Source organism: Cervus elaphus, chromosome 14 (assembly GCF_910594005.1).
Source record: "Cervus elaphus chromosome 14, mCerEla1.1, whole genome shotgun sequence".
Lineage (NCBI taxonomy): Eukaryota > Metazoa > Chordata > Mammalia > Artiodactyla > Cervidae > Cervus > Cervus elaphus.
The window spans coordinates 80,994,828-81,011,767 of NC_057828.1; the positions used below are offsets into that span (position 1 = coordinate 80,994,828).

Sequence of the window (16,940 nt, forward strand, 5' to 3'; positions counted from 1 at the left end):
TGATTCCTCTGCCTTTTCTAAATCCAGCTTGAAGATCTAGAAGTTCTAGGTTCATGTACTGTTGAAGCCTAGCTTGAAGAATTTTGAGCATTATTACCGGCCTAAGAGATGTTTCTAAAATGGGAAGCAGAGGCTATCATCCTTCCAGACGCTTGGAGAAGCCTTCCCACAACTCAGAGAGCAGTGTTCTGTGCCTCGTGGGCTCTGACCCCTGGAGTGACCTTTCAGCTCCACCACCCGTTTCACCTGGCGGAGTCTCCCCCGCCCGGGTACAGCTGTGACCCCTGGGCCCTCGGCCCGCACCCTTTCCCCACATCCTCAGGGCTCACAGCCCTAGGCACCCTTGGAGTGCTACCTCCTGAATGCAACCCTGTCCCTGTGGTCAGAACAGCTCACTCGCACTTCCAGAACATTTCTGGTGTCTTCTCCAGAAACACTCAGGTGAGACAGGAGAAAACGCAGGTGGGGTGAGACTAATGATGGGACTGCAGTGCCTATGTGGTCGCGGTTTGAGCTGACCCACCATCACAGGCCATTTCATTCCCACGCCAGCCCTTCAAGGCAGGTACTATTGTTAGCTCTCTTCTGCCAAGAGAAACATGTGCAGAGAGAGGCCACCCCTGGACGGCAGCTCGAGGAGAAGATACTCGGACTGCAGCCCTGGGCACGGGCGTCCAGCACGGGGATGTCCTGGTTCACACTGTCCTCCTGGTTCATACCGTCTGCCTGTGAGACCAGAAGACTGTTGTCATCAGGAAGCAGACGGGATCCCTTGCGGGCTCCCCGAAGCCCAGGCACCGGCCGTGTGTGCAATGTCCACCGTCGGGGTGATGGTCTGATCCCCCGGGCCCCTGGGCCAGTGGTGACCTGCAGGCTCCTGGGGATGGAGCCCCTGGTGGAAGGCTGATTCCTCTGTAGCAGGTGATTCACAGGGCCTTAAACCTCAGCTGGAAAACTCCGGTTCGAGGCTGTGGAGTCCATTATCTTTAATGGCCTGGAATCAGCCAGAGCCCAGAGCTGTTCCGTCTGTGGCTCCAGGAGCCAGGAGCAGAGGGGAAGGGCTGAGGTTAAAGGGAGCAGGTTCCCAGCTCCAGCCAGAGCTCGGTCTGGAAGTGCAGCTGTTGTGGCTGGTCCTTCCCCTCTGCTCATCCAGCCAAGCCCAACAGGATGATGGTGTCGGGGAACGCGGCCGGGGACGCACCAGGACCACCTCCCGGGTCTCCTTCCATCCACTGTGCAGCAGTGGCCGCTCTTGGGGTCCACAGAGCCTCACTGTGGATTCGGAGCTCAGAGTCAGCGTCACCTCATCCAGCCAGCCCCATCTTTTTCCTGATCAGGAACTGAAGCTCAGAGAGAAGCCGTGGACCTTGGCCCATCAGAGCAGGACCCCGAAGCTGGCCCTGCTCTCTCGACTCTGGGATAACATGTCTCAGAGCTACCCAGAGTGCGTCCCGCCGGGCTCCAGGAAGCAGGGCCACAGCCAGGTTTTAGGGAGACTGGGAGAGAGGGTGAGCAGAGGGGGTTCAGCCTCCCCAGCTGCTCGCAAGCAGGTCAAGGTAGGGGGCTGAGCTGGAGGCCTTGGCTTCTGTGCGTTTTCGTCTTTGGAGAGAGGAGTCCCGATCGTCGGGGACCGGCAGCATCGCCTGGGCCAGGCACTGACCTCCGCTCGGCTTGCTCCTCACCTGCTCCTCCGGGGACACCCACTGCAAGAGGCGCCCTGCTCACCTGGCCCAGAGTGCGTATAGAGGGGTTCTCTCCTGCTTCCTCTTCCTGGACACGAGGCTCCGGGGTGGCAGACAGATCCACAGGTTGGTCTCCACTTTCCACAGCCATCAAGAGGTTAACATCATTAACTGGGCTCCCGCTGACACTTTTACATGGAGGAATGTGGGGGAGCCCAGACGTTTCTGAGGCTGTAAACCCCGAGCCCCGTTCATCCCCCACGGCCAGGATGCAGGCAGCCGCACGCAGCGAGGGCAAGCACATCTGCGCTGCTGAGGCCAAGGCCCGAACGACTGCACACCGTCGGGGCACACGCCGCGGCGAGACGGGAGCAGCTCAACTTCCGGACTGACAGCCTGTTTCCTGTCTAACAGCCTGCCTGCCAGGCCACCCATCAACACAGGCAGCAGTTAGCAAATCTACTAGAGAGGAACACGCCCTTCCGCCTGCCTCCACCTCTGCCTGCCTCCACCTCCGCCCTCTTCTTTGCCAGAAGGAAACCCCGGACGGTCCCTGACGGGGCAGCACTGCCGACCGTAAGGGAGCAGCTGTCCCGACACCGAGGACCCGTGCTGCCCTGCCCTCAGGGGAGAGGGGCGAGAGAAAACGCCCAGCAAGCCTGGGGTCACCCCTGGGGCGCTGCGGCTCCACCTCTGCCTGAAGCCTGCGTGGCAGCGGCCGGCGTTTCAGTCTCTGCGGTCCTGAGCATTCCCTTCTCCGCCCCTTGGGCCACACCCAGCCTGCCAGACGACCACCCATGGGCAACAAGTCACGCTCTGCCTCTGGCTCCTCCCAGGTTCTTTGAATCAAGGTCTGTAGCCTCGTCACATTCTCACCACCTTGCCCAGAAAAGCCCCCGGTGCTCTGAGGTGTGATGCTCAGATCAGGACCCGGTCCTGCGGGTGAAGGCGGGTCCCCGCGGCAGCCCCTTAGCTGGACCATCGGGACGCAGCAGCCCGAAGAAGGGGCCCAGAGGCCGGGCCGTGAGGCGTGTGGGAGGGGACCTGGAGTCAGGCAGGGATGAGGCACCACCCGGTGGGTGTCTGTCCAAGCTAGAGAGCGTGACGGGGCACCGGGGCCACTTCCCTGGCTGTGGATCTTTAAGTCTGATTCTGGCCTTAGAGCCTCGCAGTCTCTGAGAGGAGGGTTACCTCTTTCTGGTTCATAAACGTCCCCTGAGCCTACAGCAGGGGCCTGGCACACGCTAGACGCCCATCAGCGTTCACGGAGCCAGTGAGCTGAAGAGACAGCAGAGACGGTCCCCGCCTCCTTCCCGGGGGCGCTGGGGGCCGGACCTCAGCCCCGCAGGCCCCTCTCCACGTCGTCCTCCGGGAACCTGCGGCCCAGCGGTCTACAGGCCCTCCTTCAACCATCTCCCCCGCCCCACTGCAGACCAGCTCGGCCAGGGCCCGCGGGCTGGCAGGGAGCGGGGGCAAGCGCGGTGGCCGTGGCTGCCCTGCCACGGGGAAGAGTCAACCGTCGTCCAGGGTGGGACACGGGCGGACGCATCAGGAGCTCAGCTTTCTGCCTGTGAGGAGTCATTAGTGGTTCTGGGGAAAAGCCAGAGAAAAAATGTTTTATATGGAACAATAAATTCTTCCATGAGCCACAAAACCCCACCGATTTGCAGCTAATAAACCCACAAATGTAGGTGATTAAGGGCTGGCAAGGGAGGAGCTCCTCAGCGCCCCCAGGGTTGGTCTCGGGCGGCCGCAGGCTGACACTGGACCAGAGGCAGGGCACCTGGGCGCAAGCTGGCGGGCAGCAGGGGGGACTGAACTGCAGCCCCCAAAAGACAAGTCCGAGTCCTGACCTGGGAACCCGTGACCTTATTAGGAGAAAGGGTCTTTGCAGATATAAGATAAGGACCCTCTCCAGAGTGCGGGCTCATCAGGACAGGCAGCAGAACCAACAACAAAGTCCTCACCCAAGAGGAGCCCCAGGACGCCTTGTGAAGCAGACGCAGAGACGCGGGAGCGCCCACCAGCCCGGGGACCTCAGGGGCCCCGGCAGCTGTGGGATGTACGGGGCTCCTGCGGGTTCCGCCGCAGACCCCTCAGAGGAACTCCCCCCACCCTGACTCCAGAGCCCCCGCCCCCAAAGCTGTGGGGGAATACAATTCTGGAGTTGTTTTTAAGCCATAAAGTTTGTCTAATTTGTTATGGCAGACACACATCTAGTAAGAGGCCGTGCCGAACACGCTGGGGACCCCTGTCCAGCCTGGAGGAGGTGACCCTGGCTCAGGCGCGGGGAGCACTCTCCCTGCACCTTCTGACTCAGTGCGGGGAGGAAGTGGGGAGGAGGGAAGGAGGAGGAAGTAGCAGTGATTAACTGTTACTGGGGGGAAAGGCAGATTACTGTCCATCTGGCGCTACGCAGACAACAGGCTGAAGCAGCCAGCGTTCCAGGCTCTGGGAACTGTAAAACATCTCCCCTGCTTTCTATCTGTGGGGACTGATGCTCCTGCAAGCCCAGGCAACTTGCACATGGCACATGCCGATGGCAGAACCAGGGTGTGGACCCTGGGAGGACCTGCGTGGAAAGCCGCCCAGGGGCTGTCCCTGGTCAAGGCTGACCATCAGGCCCAGAATGGGGGGGTTCAGTTCAGTTCAGTTCAGTCGCTCAGTCATGTCCGACTCTTTGCAACCCCATGGACTGCAGCACACCAGGCCTCCCTGTCCATCACCAACTCCTGGAAGCTTGCTCAAACCATGTCCATCAAGTCGGTGATGCCATCCAACCATCTCATCCTCTGTCATCCCCTTCTCCTCCTGCCCTCAATCTTTCCCAGCATCAGGGTCTTTTCAAATAAGTCAGCTCTTCACATCAGGTGGCCAAAGTATTGGAGCTTCAGATTCAACATCAGTCCTTCCAATGAATATTCAGAACTGATTTCCTTTAGGATAGACTGGTTGGATCTCCTTGCAGTCCAAGGGACTCTCAAGTCTTCTCCAACACCACAGTTCAAAAGCATCAATTCTCCCGGAGGGCGTGGCGCGCACCCTTTTCCTTCTCACCGGGCTCCTGGCAGGTCCAGGGACTGGTCTGAGCTCAGGCAGCGGGCACTGGGTGGAGTGACGCGTCAGGAAGCCAGAGGCTTCAGGCCTACCGTCACTTACCAACTACAGAAACTTGGGCAACTTGCCCTGAATGTCTGGATGGGCCTGGTCTGGAAAGTGGAGGTGCAGGACTCCGGGGTACCCTGACCCCGGATCTCCCGAGGGGCCGGCACCCTCACTGTGGGAGCAGAGAGGAGGCGTGAGCGCAGGACGGCTGCCTGCAGCCGGGCTTCCCCGCAGGCTCTGCACGACGAGGTGGCCTCAAGGGGCCAGGAGCCCCTTCCCACAGCCCGGCCCGTGCGATCAGACTCCCCAGGCAGGCAAGGCCTGCACCCCTTCCCCAGCCGGCGGGCTTCATGCTGCCGCAGGAGGGTGGGCAGGCAGCCCCGGCCCCCACCCCGCCCTGGTCGCCTGGTGCTGCTGTTCTGGCAAAAAAGAGAGTGTGTGCGTGTTCACCTCACTCGTGCAGGGGGGGAATCCAGGGCCCACAGCGCAGGGGGCGCCTGCTCTGACGCCCCAGCTGGCGGAGGGAGGGAGACCCGGGTGGGCCGTGGGACTCAGGCCATCTGGCCTCCAGAGCAGACGTCACAACAGAAGCAAGGTGGTCACAGGGTGCCCGCGCAGCGCTGGAGCCACGCGGCCTGCTGTGTGTCTGTGTGTGTCTGGGCACCTGGCCCTCCTCCCCGGGTGGAAGGGCTGGGGGCCGCTCTCTCTCTGGAGAGGAGCCCACAGCTGGAGCCAGGAGGCTGTGGTGAGAGGGTCTGGGTGGCAGAGCCTCGGCCCCGCAGAGAGCCGCGCACAGACGCTCCAGGGCGACCGCAGGGCTGCAGAGCGGGCCAGTGACGCAGCAGTTCAAGCTCTGACTTCCTCTCCTCCCGCTTCCAATCTGCCGCCCCCACCCCTCATGCCTGGCTGTCCAGCCGGCCCCCCAACAAGCACTCTGGGCAACAGAGGACAAGAACACACCCTCCTTTTCAACGGGAGAACAAGAGTTGGAAGAAGAACTCAGTCCTCAGGGGTGGGGTGGGAGGGTGCTGAGATCACGGCTGGCGTGGGGTGCGGGGGTGCTGGTCCCCAGGGGTGCCAGCTCTGTCTGCGCCCCCATGGCTCTCCTTCAGTCCAAGTGCCGCCTGGCAGGTCGGCATCACCGCGGGTGAGACAATGCAGGCCAGACCCCACAACCAGAAGCCGGGTGCGACCCCCAGAGTGGCCGAGGCTGGGCTGCAGGCCTTGCTGCTGGGCAGTCCTGCCCCCGCAGCGGGTCCCTCAGTCAGGCCATGCCCTCCGCAGAGCGGGCGCAGGCCCCGGGTCTGTGCGGCAGGCCGGCTCTGCGGCAGATGAAAGGCAGGTGGGCACCGCCCACGGCTCCGAAGCCCAGCCAGGCCGGTCAAGCCCAACGCCCCGCACTGCCACCCAGGCTCGTTGAGAAAGAACCAGGCCGCTGCCCCGGTGGTGAAGAAAGCGCCGCTAGTTGGCTTTCGAGAGGTGCCAACCTACACCCAGCACTGCCCCATCCCCAGGTGACTTCCCAGCAGAGCTCCCCGCCCACCCGCAGACCAGGCAGACACAGGCCTCCCCTGACGCGGGCGCCTTGCAGCTCCAAACCTGCCCCCCGCTCGGGTTCCCGAGGGAGGGTGCTGTGGCCACGGTCTTCAGGGGTGCTGGCCGCCCCCACTGCCCAGGGGCACACAGCAGGCAGTTCACACAGGGCCCAGAGACAGGGGGCCAGCCGGCGACCTGGGCGTGTTTTCTTGGTCAACCCCCAAAGTCTGCTCTGCCCACGGACAGTAAGTCCAGGACCAGCTCTGCAGACGCCCACGGCCCAGCATGGCAACCAAGGGGCCTAGACCGTGCTGGCCAACTGTCCGCCTGCCCCTGGCGGCCGACCAGGCAAGGCCGGCTCTCCTGACCCAAGGCTGGGGCACCGGCCCTCCCAGGAGGAACGCTGGGGATGGGCAGCCCTGCACTTCAGCCCTGCGGCCCATCCACTCCTCCGCGGCCCCGGCTCGCTGGTCCCAGGCACTGTCTCCTCTGCTGCTTGGATGCAGGAAAGCCCTCACCTCAGGAATGAGGCTCCGTGTGTGTGTGTGTGTGTGTGTGGCAGAGCCGGGGTGGGGGGGGCGGGGGGGGTGGTCGGGGGGTGAGAAGAATGGCCTGTGAGTCAGGTCACTCTTGCTGACCTCCCAGGCCTGGCTCCCCGCCGTGGGTGGCTCATGCACAGCCCTCCCGGGAGCCGAGGGGTGGAAGGACCGCAGAGGAGGCGTCGAGGGCATGGGCACACTCTGGGCGGAGCTGCTGCAGGACGTGACGTGGGGTCACGCAGCCTTCCCAGAGCCCACGGCTCTGTCAGCAGCGCCCTCCCACAGGGACGCCTCCCCAAGCCTTCCATCTCCAGGTTGGGGGCCCTCATTCTTCCTGCTTCTCCTCAAAGCCCATGTCCATCTCGGATCCCGTGGGTTTCGGTCTCCCTGTGGGCACAGCCCCTCCCCCGGGAAGGGGGGGGCGCCCTCTGAGAGGGACCCTCCAGGGAAAGCCCACCCCGTCGGGACTCGGGCCCATCCCAGCACTCACAGGGTCTCCAGGTTCTGCAGCCCCTCGAAGCTGTGTGCCCCCAGGCGCTGGATGCGGTTGTTATGGAGATGCCTGTGTGGGAGGAGAGCTGCGTCAGGGGCCGGACCCAGGGCCGCGTGGCGGGGGGCCAGGGGACAGATGCTCTCAAGCATGAACAGCCACCCCAGCAGCCCAGCCTGTCTCCAGGGACACATCAGGCTGGGCTGGCCTCCAAAGCCAAGTCTCCAAGGCTGGAGCGACCGCGGGCTATGCTGTGTCCACTTCCTATCAAAGGAAAAAGCCGGAGGCATGGCTTCGGGCAGGGGGTGGTGAGTCTGGGAGAGACTCCCATGGTCGAGAGCAAACAGAAAGTAAACGACAGCATGTTCTCCCAATTCCTAATGGAAAGAGCGCAAGTATTAACCCAGAAACGGGCCCCCACCCCAGCCCAATGTCATAATACACAGCACAGCAAAGACAGAAGTACAGACCAGAGACCGAGGCCGCAGACACGTGCCGGGGTCCTCAGCAGAAACCCAGCTGTGAAGAGAAGGTCCTGCGGCCTCCCCGGGGAGCCCCCGGAGCTGGAGAGAGGCGGGGTGTCCCCTTCCAGGGCGGGGGGCAGGGAAGGAGACAAAGTCTCCTCCAGAGCTGAGCCCAGGGGGACCTCTGTCGGGAGGGAACGCGCACATCTCCCACAGCCTGACCCTGCAGAGGGAGCCCGCCTGCACACCACCCCACACACCAGGGCCCCGGGCACCTGTGGGCAGCTGACCCTCATTCACCCACGGTCCCGGCTACAGTCTGGGGGGAGCTGGGGGGCCCTTGGCGATGCAGCGGTCCCAGGAGGAGCTTGGAAAAGATGTCAGCTGGCAACCGTGTGAACACACACCAGGAGACCAAGAGCAGAGAGGGGCCGAGGCCGCTGAGGCCCCAGCCTGCAGGAGACCGTCGTGGGCGAGGGGCAGCAGGACACTCACCACCGCCCCTTCTGCCGCGAAACAAGCCCATGAAACACCCCAGAGACAGCATCTTATATGGGGGGGAAGGACGCTGTAGATCATGAATCGAGGACCAAAACTACATCATGAAAAACTAGTCAATAAATGTGCAGCAAGGAGCAGTACAGGGTGTCAGAGAAAAACCTGAGCTGAAACCAGAAGCTGAGAGGTGAGCCACACGCCGGTGCTGAGGCTCCGGGAGCCGGATCCAAAAGGGAGACAAAAGGCGTATTCAAAAATGTGACCCAGAAGAAAACCCTCTAAAATGAAGAAGGGGTCCAGGGGTAAAGGCACACACTGCTTCAGGAAAACTGGGTGAAGAAGATCCCACACGGTGTCATGTTTTAGTGAAGCTATTCAAGTTCAAGGATTAAAAAACATCTTCTGGCAGGAAAAGGAAATCACGAACAAGGGAGGGAATCATACTGGCCTCCAAGACGTTCAGAGAGCAAGGTGGCAGGTATGGTGGGTAGGAACTGCGTGCTCCCTGCTCCTCCGTCAGGAGGCACCAGACCTTCCGCAGGGGGCTTCTGATTTGATGGGGGAAACACAGCCCTGTTTCCAGGAATTAGCCCTGGGCCTCCCCACTTCCTCCACTCTCAGCAAACTCCAGCCTTTCTCCCTGCCCACCTCCATCCCCCTGAAGCTCGTCTCCAGCCTGCTCTGCCATCCCAGTGCCTCCTGCTTCTGCATGTCCAGCCTCAGGCCTGCAGACCACTGCTCCGCCCCTGGCGTCCCGAGCGCCTCTGGCAGCCCAGACTCCTGGGACTTCTGGTCCAGAGGAAGAGATGAGACCCCTGCCAGGCCAGCACTGCAGTCCACTCAGGGCCCCGCAGGGCAGCCTGAGGCAGGCTCGGGGCTAGGGCTGAAGGGAAGCCGCTCTCGGCCAGCTGGTCACCCATGTCTCTGGCCTGACCCTCGAGTACCCGTCTTCTCCTCCGTGCTTTCCTGCAGCTCAGCCTGGAGTCCTGGGCAACCTCCTCCAGCCCCCTTGCCCAGGACGGCCTCCAGCCACAGCAGCCCCTCCCCCGCCAAGGCTGGAGGCAGGTGTCAGAGCCTCCAGGCCTTCTCTCTCTGCCTTGCTCAGCTGGCCCGGCTCTCCTGAGCTCTCCCCACCGCCGCCCACCCCCCCAGAGATCTGACACCCTGGGCAGCTGAGCTCCTGCACCCCACTCCTCAACCAAACCCTGCCCCCACCCCCGACTCTTCCTCCACAACGTCCCTCAGGGCCGTGCGTCTGCCTCCACCCTCAGGCGGACGAGCCTCGCGTCTCCAGCCTCCCTGCCCCCATGTGTCCTTCACGTCACCCTCCTGGGGCCCCTTCCCACCTCCAGGCCCCCCACACTGGCAGGCCAGAGTCAAACGCGCTCCGAGGCCCCAGCTCACCCTCCAGCCTCTTCCCGGCCACACCTGACCACTCACTGCCGTGGCCTCACTGACACCTGCCGGGAGCCTGTCCCCTGCTCCTCACCCATCCAGCTCTAAACCGTCCTTCCAGCCAGGACCGCCCCGCAGGCCCCCGTCCCCCGCCAGCTGCCCCGGCCACCCTGCGCCCGGCCGAGGCTGACTCAGCACCGAGTGCCCTCGTCCTGCGCTCCGGGGCAGCATCGCTGTCTTCCCCGGTCCCCCCGCCACGCCACCAGGCCCGGGGCGGCGGCCGGAGCTCCCTCCTGGGCTCTGCGGGTCCCAGAGGACGAGGCAAGTGCTCTGCTGCTCAGCGGTCAGGGGCCCACTGTGAGGAGCCCCTTGTTCCAGGAGTCCTGTCTTTCAGACACTGATTCGCAAGCAGCGTCAGGACGTCACGGGGGTGTCACCAAAGCTGGCATCAGCACCCCGTCCTGCTCACCCTCTGCCAACACCACTGCCACCCAGGAGGACGGTGCGGCCGTCCCGACAGAGCGTGTGGCTCAGGAGCCGTTCGTCCGCGTCGCCCGTCTCCCAGGACAGAGAGTCAGACAATTCATGCTGCTCCTCCCTCTCTCAGAAGGAAGCAAGCCTTGTCCACTCCCTGGTTTGGAAAATCACACCAGATTCCAAGTGCAGAGGAGGCCTCATGCCCGTTTAACGAAGTCTGGACATTTCCATGGCAGTAAGTCTGTAACCCGGAGCAATTACACACGGTCTCCAAGCCCTTGGTAATTGCCCTGTGAGCTCAGTAAGCATCCACGGCAATTAGCCGGGAGCTAACCTGTGCCCACCGGAGACGGCAATGGCACCCCACTCCAGTACTCTTGCCTGGAAAATCCCGTGGACAGAGGAGCCTGGTAGGCTGCAGTCCATGGGGTCGCAAAGAGTTGGACACGACTGACTTCACTTTCACTTTTCGCTTTCATGCACTGGAGAAGGAAATGGCAACCCACTCCAGTGTTCTTGCCTGGAGAATCCCAGGGACGGGGGAGCCTGTGGGCTGCCGTCTGTGGGGTCGCACAGAGTCGGACACGACTGAAGCAACGTCGCAGCAGCAGCAACCTGTGCCCACAGTTCCCGGGGGTCAGTGAACCCCAGGCCCCAGGCCCTGCCCGGCACAGTCTCCCGGGCGCTCCCCCGACAGGCCTCTGCTCTCTGATTAAAGCGCTGGCTTTCCACTGCTTCTCCAGGCTGGCAGATGACGTGAATTTATCCCACCCCTGCACCAAAGCGCAACACTGCGCCCCCTGTCGCCGGATTCAAGAACGAGGAAGTCATCCCGGCGTGCGCTCCTGAGTGCGGCAGTCACCACGTGTGCGCAGAACAGCCTAGAAAACAGCAGCTACACCCGTCCCCCAGCCTCTCAAAGCACTTGCAGCGTCGCCCGGCCTCCTGACAGCCCCGCGGGGTCAGCAGGAGATGGTCACCTCACTTTACAACGGAAACCCCAAGGACACCGCCGAGAGCAAAGCCGTTGGGGCCCCTGCCACGGTGGCGGCCGGCGGGCACTCACAGCACCACGAGGCTGGACAGGTTCCGGAAGGCGTAGTCGGGGACGCGGCCGATGCGGTTCAGGGCCAGGGTCACGGCCTGCAGGGCGTGCAGGTGGCCGAGGGCGCTGACGGGGATCTCGGTGAGCGCGTTGTCGTCCAGCCACAGGTGGCGGAGGGAGGTCAGCCCCTCGAAGCTCCTGTCCGGGACCAGGGAGATGAGGTTGGCATCCAGGCGCCTGCGGGAGGGGACAGGGAGAGTCTGGGCCTGGGCAGCGGGCCCCCCGGGCTCCATAGCCCAGCCCCTCAGGTCCCGGTCCCCCTCCGCTCCAGCCCGAGGCCCTTTATGCCTTGCGTCCCTGTTGGTGACCCAGCGCTGGTCCACAGCCCTGGACCACAGTGCCCCTCATGCCCACGGCTCCCCCACTCTGAGGACGCTGGCTCCCAGCCCCGTCCGTTCTGGGGCCGGGCCGGAAAGCAACGATGGTCTCCCACCGACCTGGGGAGAGCCCCACCCGCGGACGCGGCCAAGGAGAGGCCTTCCCAGAGCCGCAGGCCGGTCCCTGGCACCTGGCCCCAGGGCCCCTGTTCCCTGGCACCCCTGCTCCTGGGGCTCCCCGGGACCCCTGCCCCCCAGAATCCTTGTTCCCCGGGATCCTGGCCCCCGGGACTCCTGCCTCCCAGGACCCTGCCCCCCAGGACCCCTGCCCCCGGCTCAAGGGCCAGCTGTCAGATGGGGCTGCCTGCTTGGCTGCTGCCTATGGGGGCTGCCGGATGTTGAACAGGCAGAGAGTGAGGACTGCCTGTCTGCCCACAGCAGAGCATCCGAGAGGTGGAGGACCTCGGACGCAAGTTCAGGAAGACCCTGCCAGCTCAGCAGGACAAGGAGACAGGCCGTCCCGGCTTCTCAGGACTGCGCCCAGGCCTTTACCCCGTGCCTCCTGGCCTGGGGCTCGGGCTGAAGCCCGGTCACCGGGCAGCTGGTCCCACAGGGTCGAGGCCAGCTGGCCAGCGGCCATGGATCTGCCTGTGGACTCCGCTGTCTTGATGGGCTTTGCACCGAGGCCTGGCCCTCCACACGGGCGTGTGGCACCTGTGTCATGGGAACCCTGGCCCCCAACCACACAGCCCCGAAGGCCCTGCACGCTGGCCCCAAGGAAGACTGCAGTGCTGGGCGGTGGGGGGCCTTTCTCCCAGCCCAGCAGCATCACCAGTGCCCTCCCCATCCCCGGGGGAAACCCCAGGCCCACCAGCAGAGCTGTGTGTGAACAGGCCAATCCTGGGGCCTTGGATGGGAGCCTGAACTGACCAAGACAGGCCCTGAAGCCTGCAGCGGGAGAGACCTGCACACACTTCTCAGCTGACCCGACGGCCACAAGCCCCTCGGTGAGGGCCTGTCCCTCTGCTCACCGTCCCCGGGCCCCTGCGGTCCCACTGTGGCTACGGACCTGGGGGCCACAGGCGGAAGCAGATTCTAAGACCCCGCCCAGGATGGCCTGGCTCAGAAGGCCTGCAGGGGGCCTGGAATCTGTCTCCAGCACAGGCGGGTGGGAAAGGGCTGGATGAGCCCCCGCCCTCCGCGTCAGTGGGAAGGCCAGGCTGACGGTCCCAGAGCAGAGTGATGGTCAGGCACATGTGCGGAGGGCCCCAGGAGAAGGGGATGCCACGCAGTGGCCTGCCGAACGAGGACGAATTAGCTAGTGAGGGGGACGGCAGAGGGAGGCGGTGGGAGACAGAGCAGGGGCAGCCGGTGAGGCCGGAGGGGCTGGGGCTCAGGGGCCCGAGGGCAACACTGTGGCAGGCAAACAGGAAGCCAGGAGGGCTGGACGCCGAGAAGGCCGTGGCCGGGATCCCGGGGGTGGGGGGGCCATTCCAGAGGTGGACATGCCACCAAAGGGACAGGCGTTCTGCACGAGCCCCTCACCCAGAAGCGGGCGCGGGCGCGTCCTGGGAGTGCGAGGGTGAGCTTGACCACTGCAGCGTCCGGTCCCCGCAGAGGCCCCTCCTGACGGCGGCCCTGCTGCCCTGCCCTGGGATGTCCGTGCACCTCCGAGGGGCCAGCTCTGCAGGCTCCCTGGCCCAGGACCGTCACCCGGCAGTGCCGGGCGCCTTGGTCAGCCCCACACGGACAGGCCCTTCGCCTCGCCCCACCCCAGGGTCCACCACAGACCCTCGCGGAGCAGGCCCCACGTGGCCTCACCTCCTCCCTGCCGGCGTTCAGGGCCCAGGGTACTGAGGGCGCCTCACTGAGTCCCGGGGCGTTGTACGCATCAGGCATCTAATCCTCACTTGCGAGGTTCACGTTTCCCAAAGGAGAAAAGCCAAGTACAGAGACGTTATGCACCTTGCCCCGTCACACGTCCAGTAAGCGGCGAAGCTGGGGTGCCAGCCTGGGGGCGGCTCCCCAGGGCACACCTCCAACCACCATGCTCATCGCCGGCATGCAGCATGCGCTCCCCACCCCTGAGCCTCCCCGGCCTCGGCCCTGGCTCCTCACCCCGCCCCACGCCTCCTCCTCACACAGCGCCTGCTGTCCCACGGAGGACGCTGGCCACGCGTCCGCCCCGCCGTCCCCTCCGGGGCGTCAGTGGATGCCTCAGACCTTCCTCGGGCAGGTGGTCCGTGGATCGTCAGCTCAGCACTGCCTGGGAGCTTGTCGGAAAGGCAGAGTCTGAGGCCCCGTCCCAGACCGGTGACTCAGCACCTCAATTCCGGCCTGGCCCCAGGTCATCCACCCAGTGCTGAGCGCAGCAATGTCTGCTGACGCTCGGGTCCGCGGGAGGGACGCCGACGACGGGAGGGGAGCCTGAACAGCGAGCCAGGCGCCTCCTCCAGTGCTCACCCGTCACCCCAGGCCTGGGGCTCCAGGCCACCTCCAGGGAGGGTCCCCACACCTCCAGGGAGGGTCCCCACACGTCCAGGCTGAGTCCCCCACACCTCCAGGCCGAGTCCCCACACCTCCAGGCCGAGAACCCACACCTCCAGGCCGAGTCCCCACACCTCCAGGCCGAGTCCCCCACACCTCCAGGCCGGGTCCCCACACCTCCAGGCCGGGTCCCCACACCTCCAGGCCGAGAACCCACACCTCCAGGCCGAGTCCCCACAGCTCCAGGCCGAGAACCCACACCTCCAGGCCGAGTCCCCACACCTCCAGGCCGAGTCCCCCACACCTCCAGGCCGAGTCCCCCACACCTCCAGGCCGAGTCCCCACACCTCCAGGCCGCGTCCCCACACGTCCAGGCGGGTCCCCACACCTCCAGGCCGGGTCCCCACACCTGCAGCCTGAGTCCCCCACACCTCCAGGCCGAGTCCCCACACCTCCAGGCCGAGTCCCCCACACCTCCAGGCCAAGTCCCCCACACCTCCAGGCTGAGTCCCCCACACCTCCAGGCTGTGAGTCCCCACACCTCCAGGCCGCGTCCCCACACCTCCAGGCCAAGTCCCCACACCTCCAGGCCGAGTCCCCACACGTCCAGGCCGAGTCCCCACTCCTCCAGGCCGAGTCCCCACAGCTCCAGGCCGAGTCCCCACACCTCCAGGCCGAGTCCCCCACCCCTCCAGGCCGAGTCCCCACAGCTCCAGGCCGAGTCCCCCACAGCTCCAGGCCGAGTCCCCCACACCTCCAGGCCGAGTCCCCACACCTCCAGGCCGGGTTCCCACACCTCCAGGCCGGGTCCCCATACCTCCAGGCCGCGTCCCCACAGCTCCAGGCCGGGTCCCCACACCTCCAGGCCGCGCGGCTCACGGCCAGCAGGGGAGCTGCCCCCCGGCCTGGGGACCTGGGCACACCTTGCCGCTAGGTGTGTGTGCACACCTGCGACTCACTCAGATGCTCGCTCCACGCTGTGGAGGCTCTCCCCCACCTCACTCCACCCACAGAGACCCCGACAGAGGCCCCTCACATCCTGGGGAGACCCTGGGGGGCAGCACCTCAGTCCCAGCTTTCCCAGAGACTGGGCAGGGAGCAGACCCCCGAGTCCCCCCAGATCACAGCCCATACCAAGGGCCTTAAAGAAAGGTGGGACATCGGCTGGGACAGAGGGGCGGGCTGTTGCGGGCGAGGGCTGCAGCCAGGACACAGGGCCAGCGTGGGCCAGAAGTGGGCGCAGACCTCAGACGGCTCAGCTCAAATCCAAAGGTCCAGCGGCTGCAGGACAGGGGTGGCCGAGTGCGGCTGGAGCCTGCCTCTCAGGCTCTGCCTCTCAAGGGCATCTGGGCCCCCCAGGTGGAGACGCGCCCCCTCTGTGACAACCAGGACCCCGAGATGTCACTGCTCCCACTTACAAGCCCTTGTCCTGGGCCCAGTCAGCGGGAATAACTTCTTAGAGTACGTAAGTCCCACACAGTGTCTGCACTCTACGTGGCAGGTCTCCCCGGGGTCCTGTGAGCAGACACACCCAGGCACACATCCCTCACTCCACCTCTGGGCGGGTCTCCTCGGCCGGCTAGTTTGACCGCTACCCACTCCAGTACTCTTGGGCTTCCCTTGTGGCTCAGCTGGTAAAGAATCTGCCCCCAATGCAGGAGACCTGAGTTCAATCCCTGGGTTGGGAAGATCCCCTGGAGAAGGGAAAGGCTACCCCCTCCAGTATTTTGCCCTGGAGAATCCCATGGACTGTATAGTCCAAGGGGTGGCAAAGAGTCGGACACAACTGAGCAACTTTCACTTCACTTCACACACATTGCACAGCTCAGAGGCTACCCCCAGCACCCCTTCCTTCTAACAAGGAGGACATCCAGAGGGGCCGGGGACACCGGGGGGGAGCGGGGACCCCAGGGAGGAGCGAGGGACCCCAGAGAGGGGCCAGGCCCCTGGCAACTGCAGGTCCTCCAGGTGGTTTTGGCCGTGGGAAAAAAACCGTCTTCAAGGAGACCCTGGCCAGGAGCCAGGGGCAGCCGAGGAAGTTGAGGGCCAGGCTCCAGGTGGCCGTCCTCGACCTGACTCACCCACAGCCCCCAGAAGAGCAGGTGCAGACTCGGGTCCTGCTCCCTCGGAGCTGAAGGAGCCGCCAGCCCCGCTTCCCGTGCCCAAGGGGCCCGGAGCCCAGAGGAGGAGAGGGAGCCGCCCAAAGCAGGTGAGTGGTGGGGCTGGACTCACACTCAGCGCGTCTCCACAGCCCGGCTCCCTGAGCCAGGGGCCACAGCCCCGTGGGAACCAGAGTCCTTGCGGCCCACAGAGCCCCAGACTGACCGCACAGACCCTCTGGAATTTCCTCCTCTGAGCCTCCCTATATCCTACCAGATCTGTCAAAGACAAGGACAGAGGGCAGATCAGGCTCCTAGTGGGCCACCGGCTCTCATGCCGGTCACCGGGGATCCGTTCAAAAGGCTGAGGCCCGCTGCCTGCTCCCCAAGCTGTGAGCACGGGCTGGCAGGACCCAGGGAGGGCGGAGGGCGGAGGGCAGCAGGGCAGGCCCCAGTCCACGCTGCTCCAGGGCGCAGGGCCTCTCCCGCTCCGAGTCAGGCACGCGGAGGAGAGGACGCAGGCCGCAGGACAGGAGCGGGCACTGGCTGAAGCCGGCGGCCCTGAGAGCAGCCTGCCCCTCCTCCAGCCTCTCCTCCAGCCGGTGCTCCCAGGGCTCCCCCGGGGCTGCCCTGCACCCTGAGCAGCGCCCCGGCCCAGCCAGCCTGGCGGGGCCCTTCCCGGGCCTGCCCCGCCGCTCCCACGGAGCAGCCCTGGCAGGCAGCCGCCTCCTCCCCACACGCAGCCC

General features: G+C 64.9%; 1 protein-coding gene across 10 annotated transcripts in view; it reads right to left on the reverse strand.

Annotated features, from left to right (window-relative positions):
* Positions 1 to 16,940, reverse strand: part of LGR6 (leucine rich repeat containing G protein-coupled receptor 6) — an 82,426-nt gene that overhangs the window by 22,787 nt on the left and 42,699 nt on the right. For all 10 annotated transcript variants that reach the window (XM_043923477.1, XM_043923482.1, XM_043923480.1 and 7 more), the window contains 2 exons: positions 11,253 to 11,468; positions 7,353 to 7,424 (listed from right to left, as the gene is read on the reverse strand). In XM_043923477.1, coding sequence (XP_043779412.1) covers positions 7,353 to 7,424; positions 11,253 to 11,468 — 288 coding nt within the window. The remainder of the gene's footprint in view (positions 1 to 7,352; positions 7,425 to 11,252; positions 11,469 to 16,940) is intronic.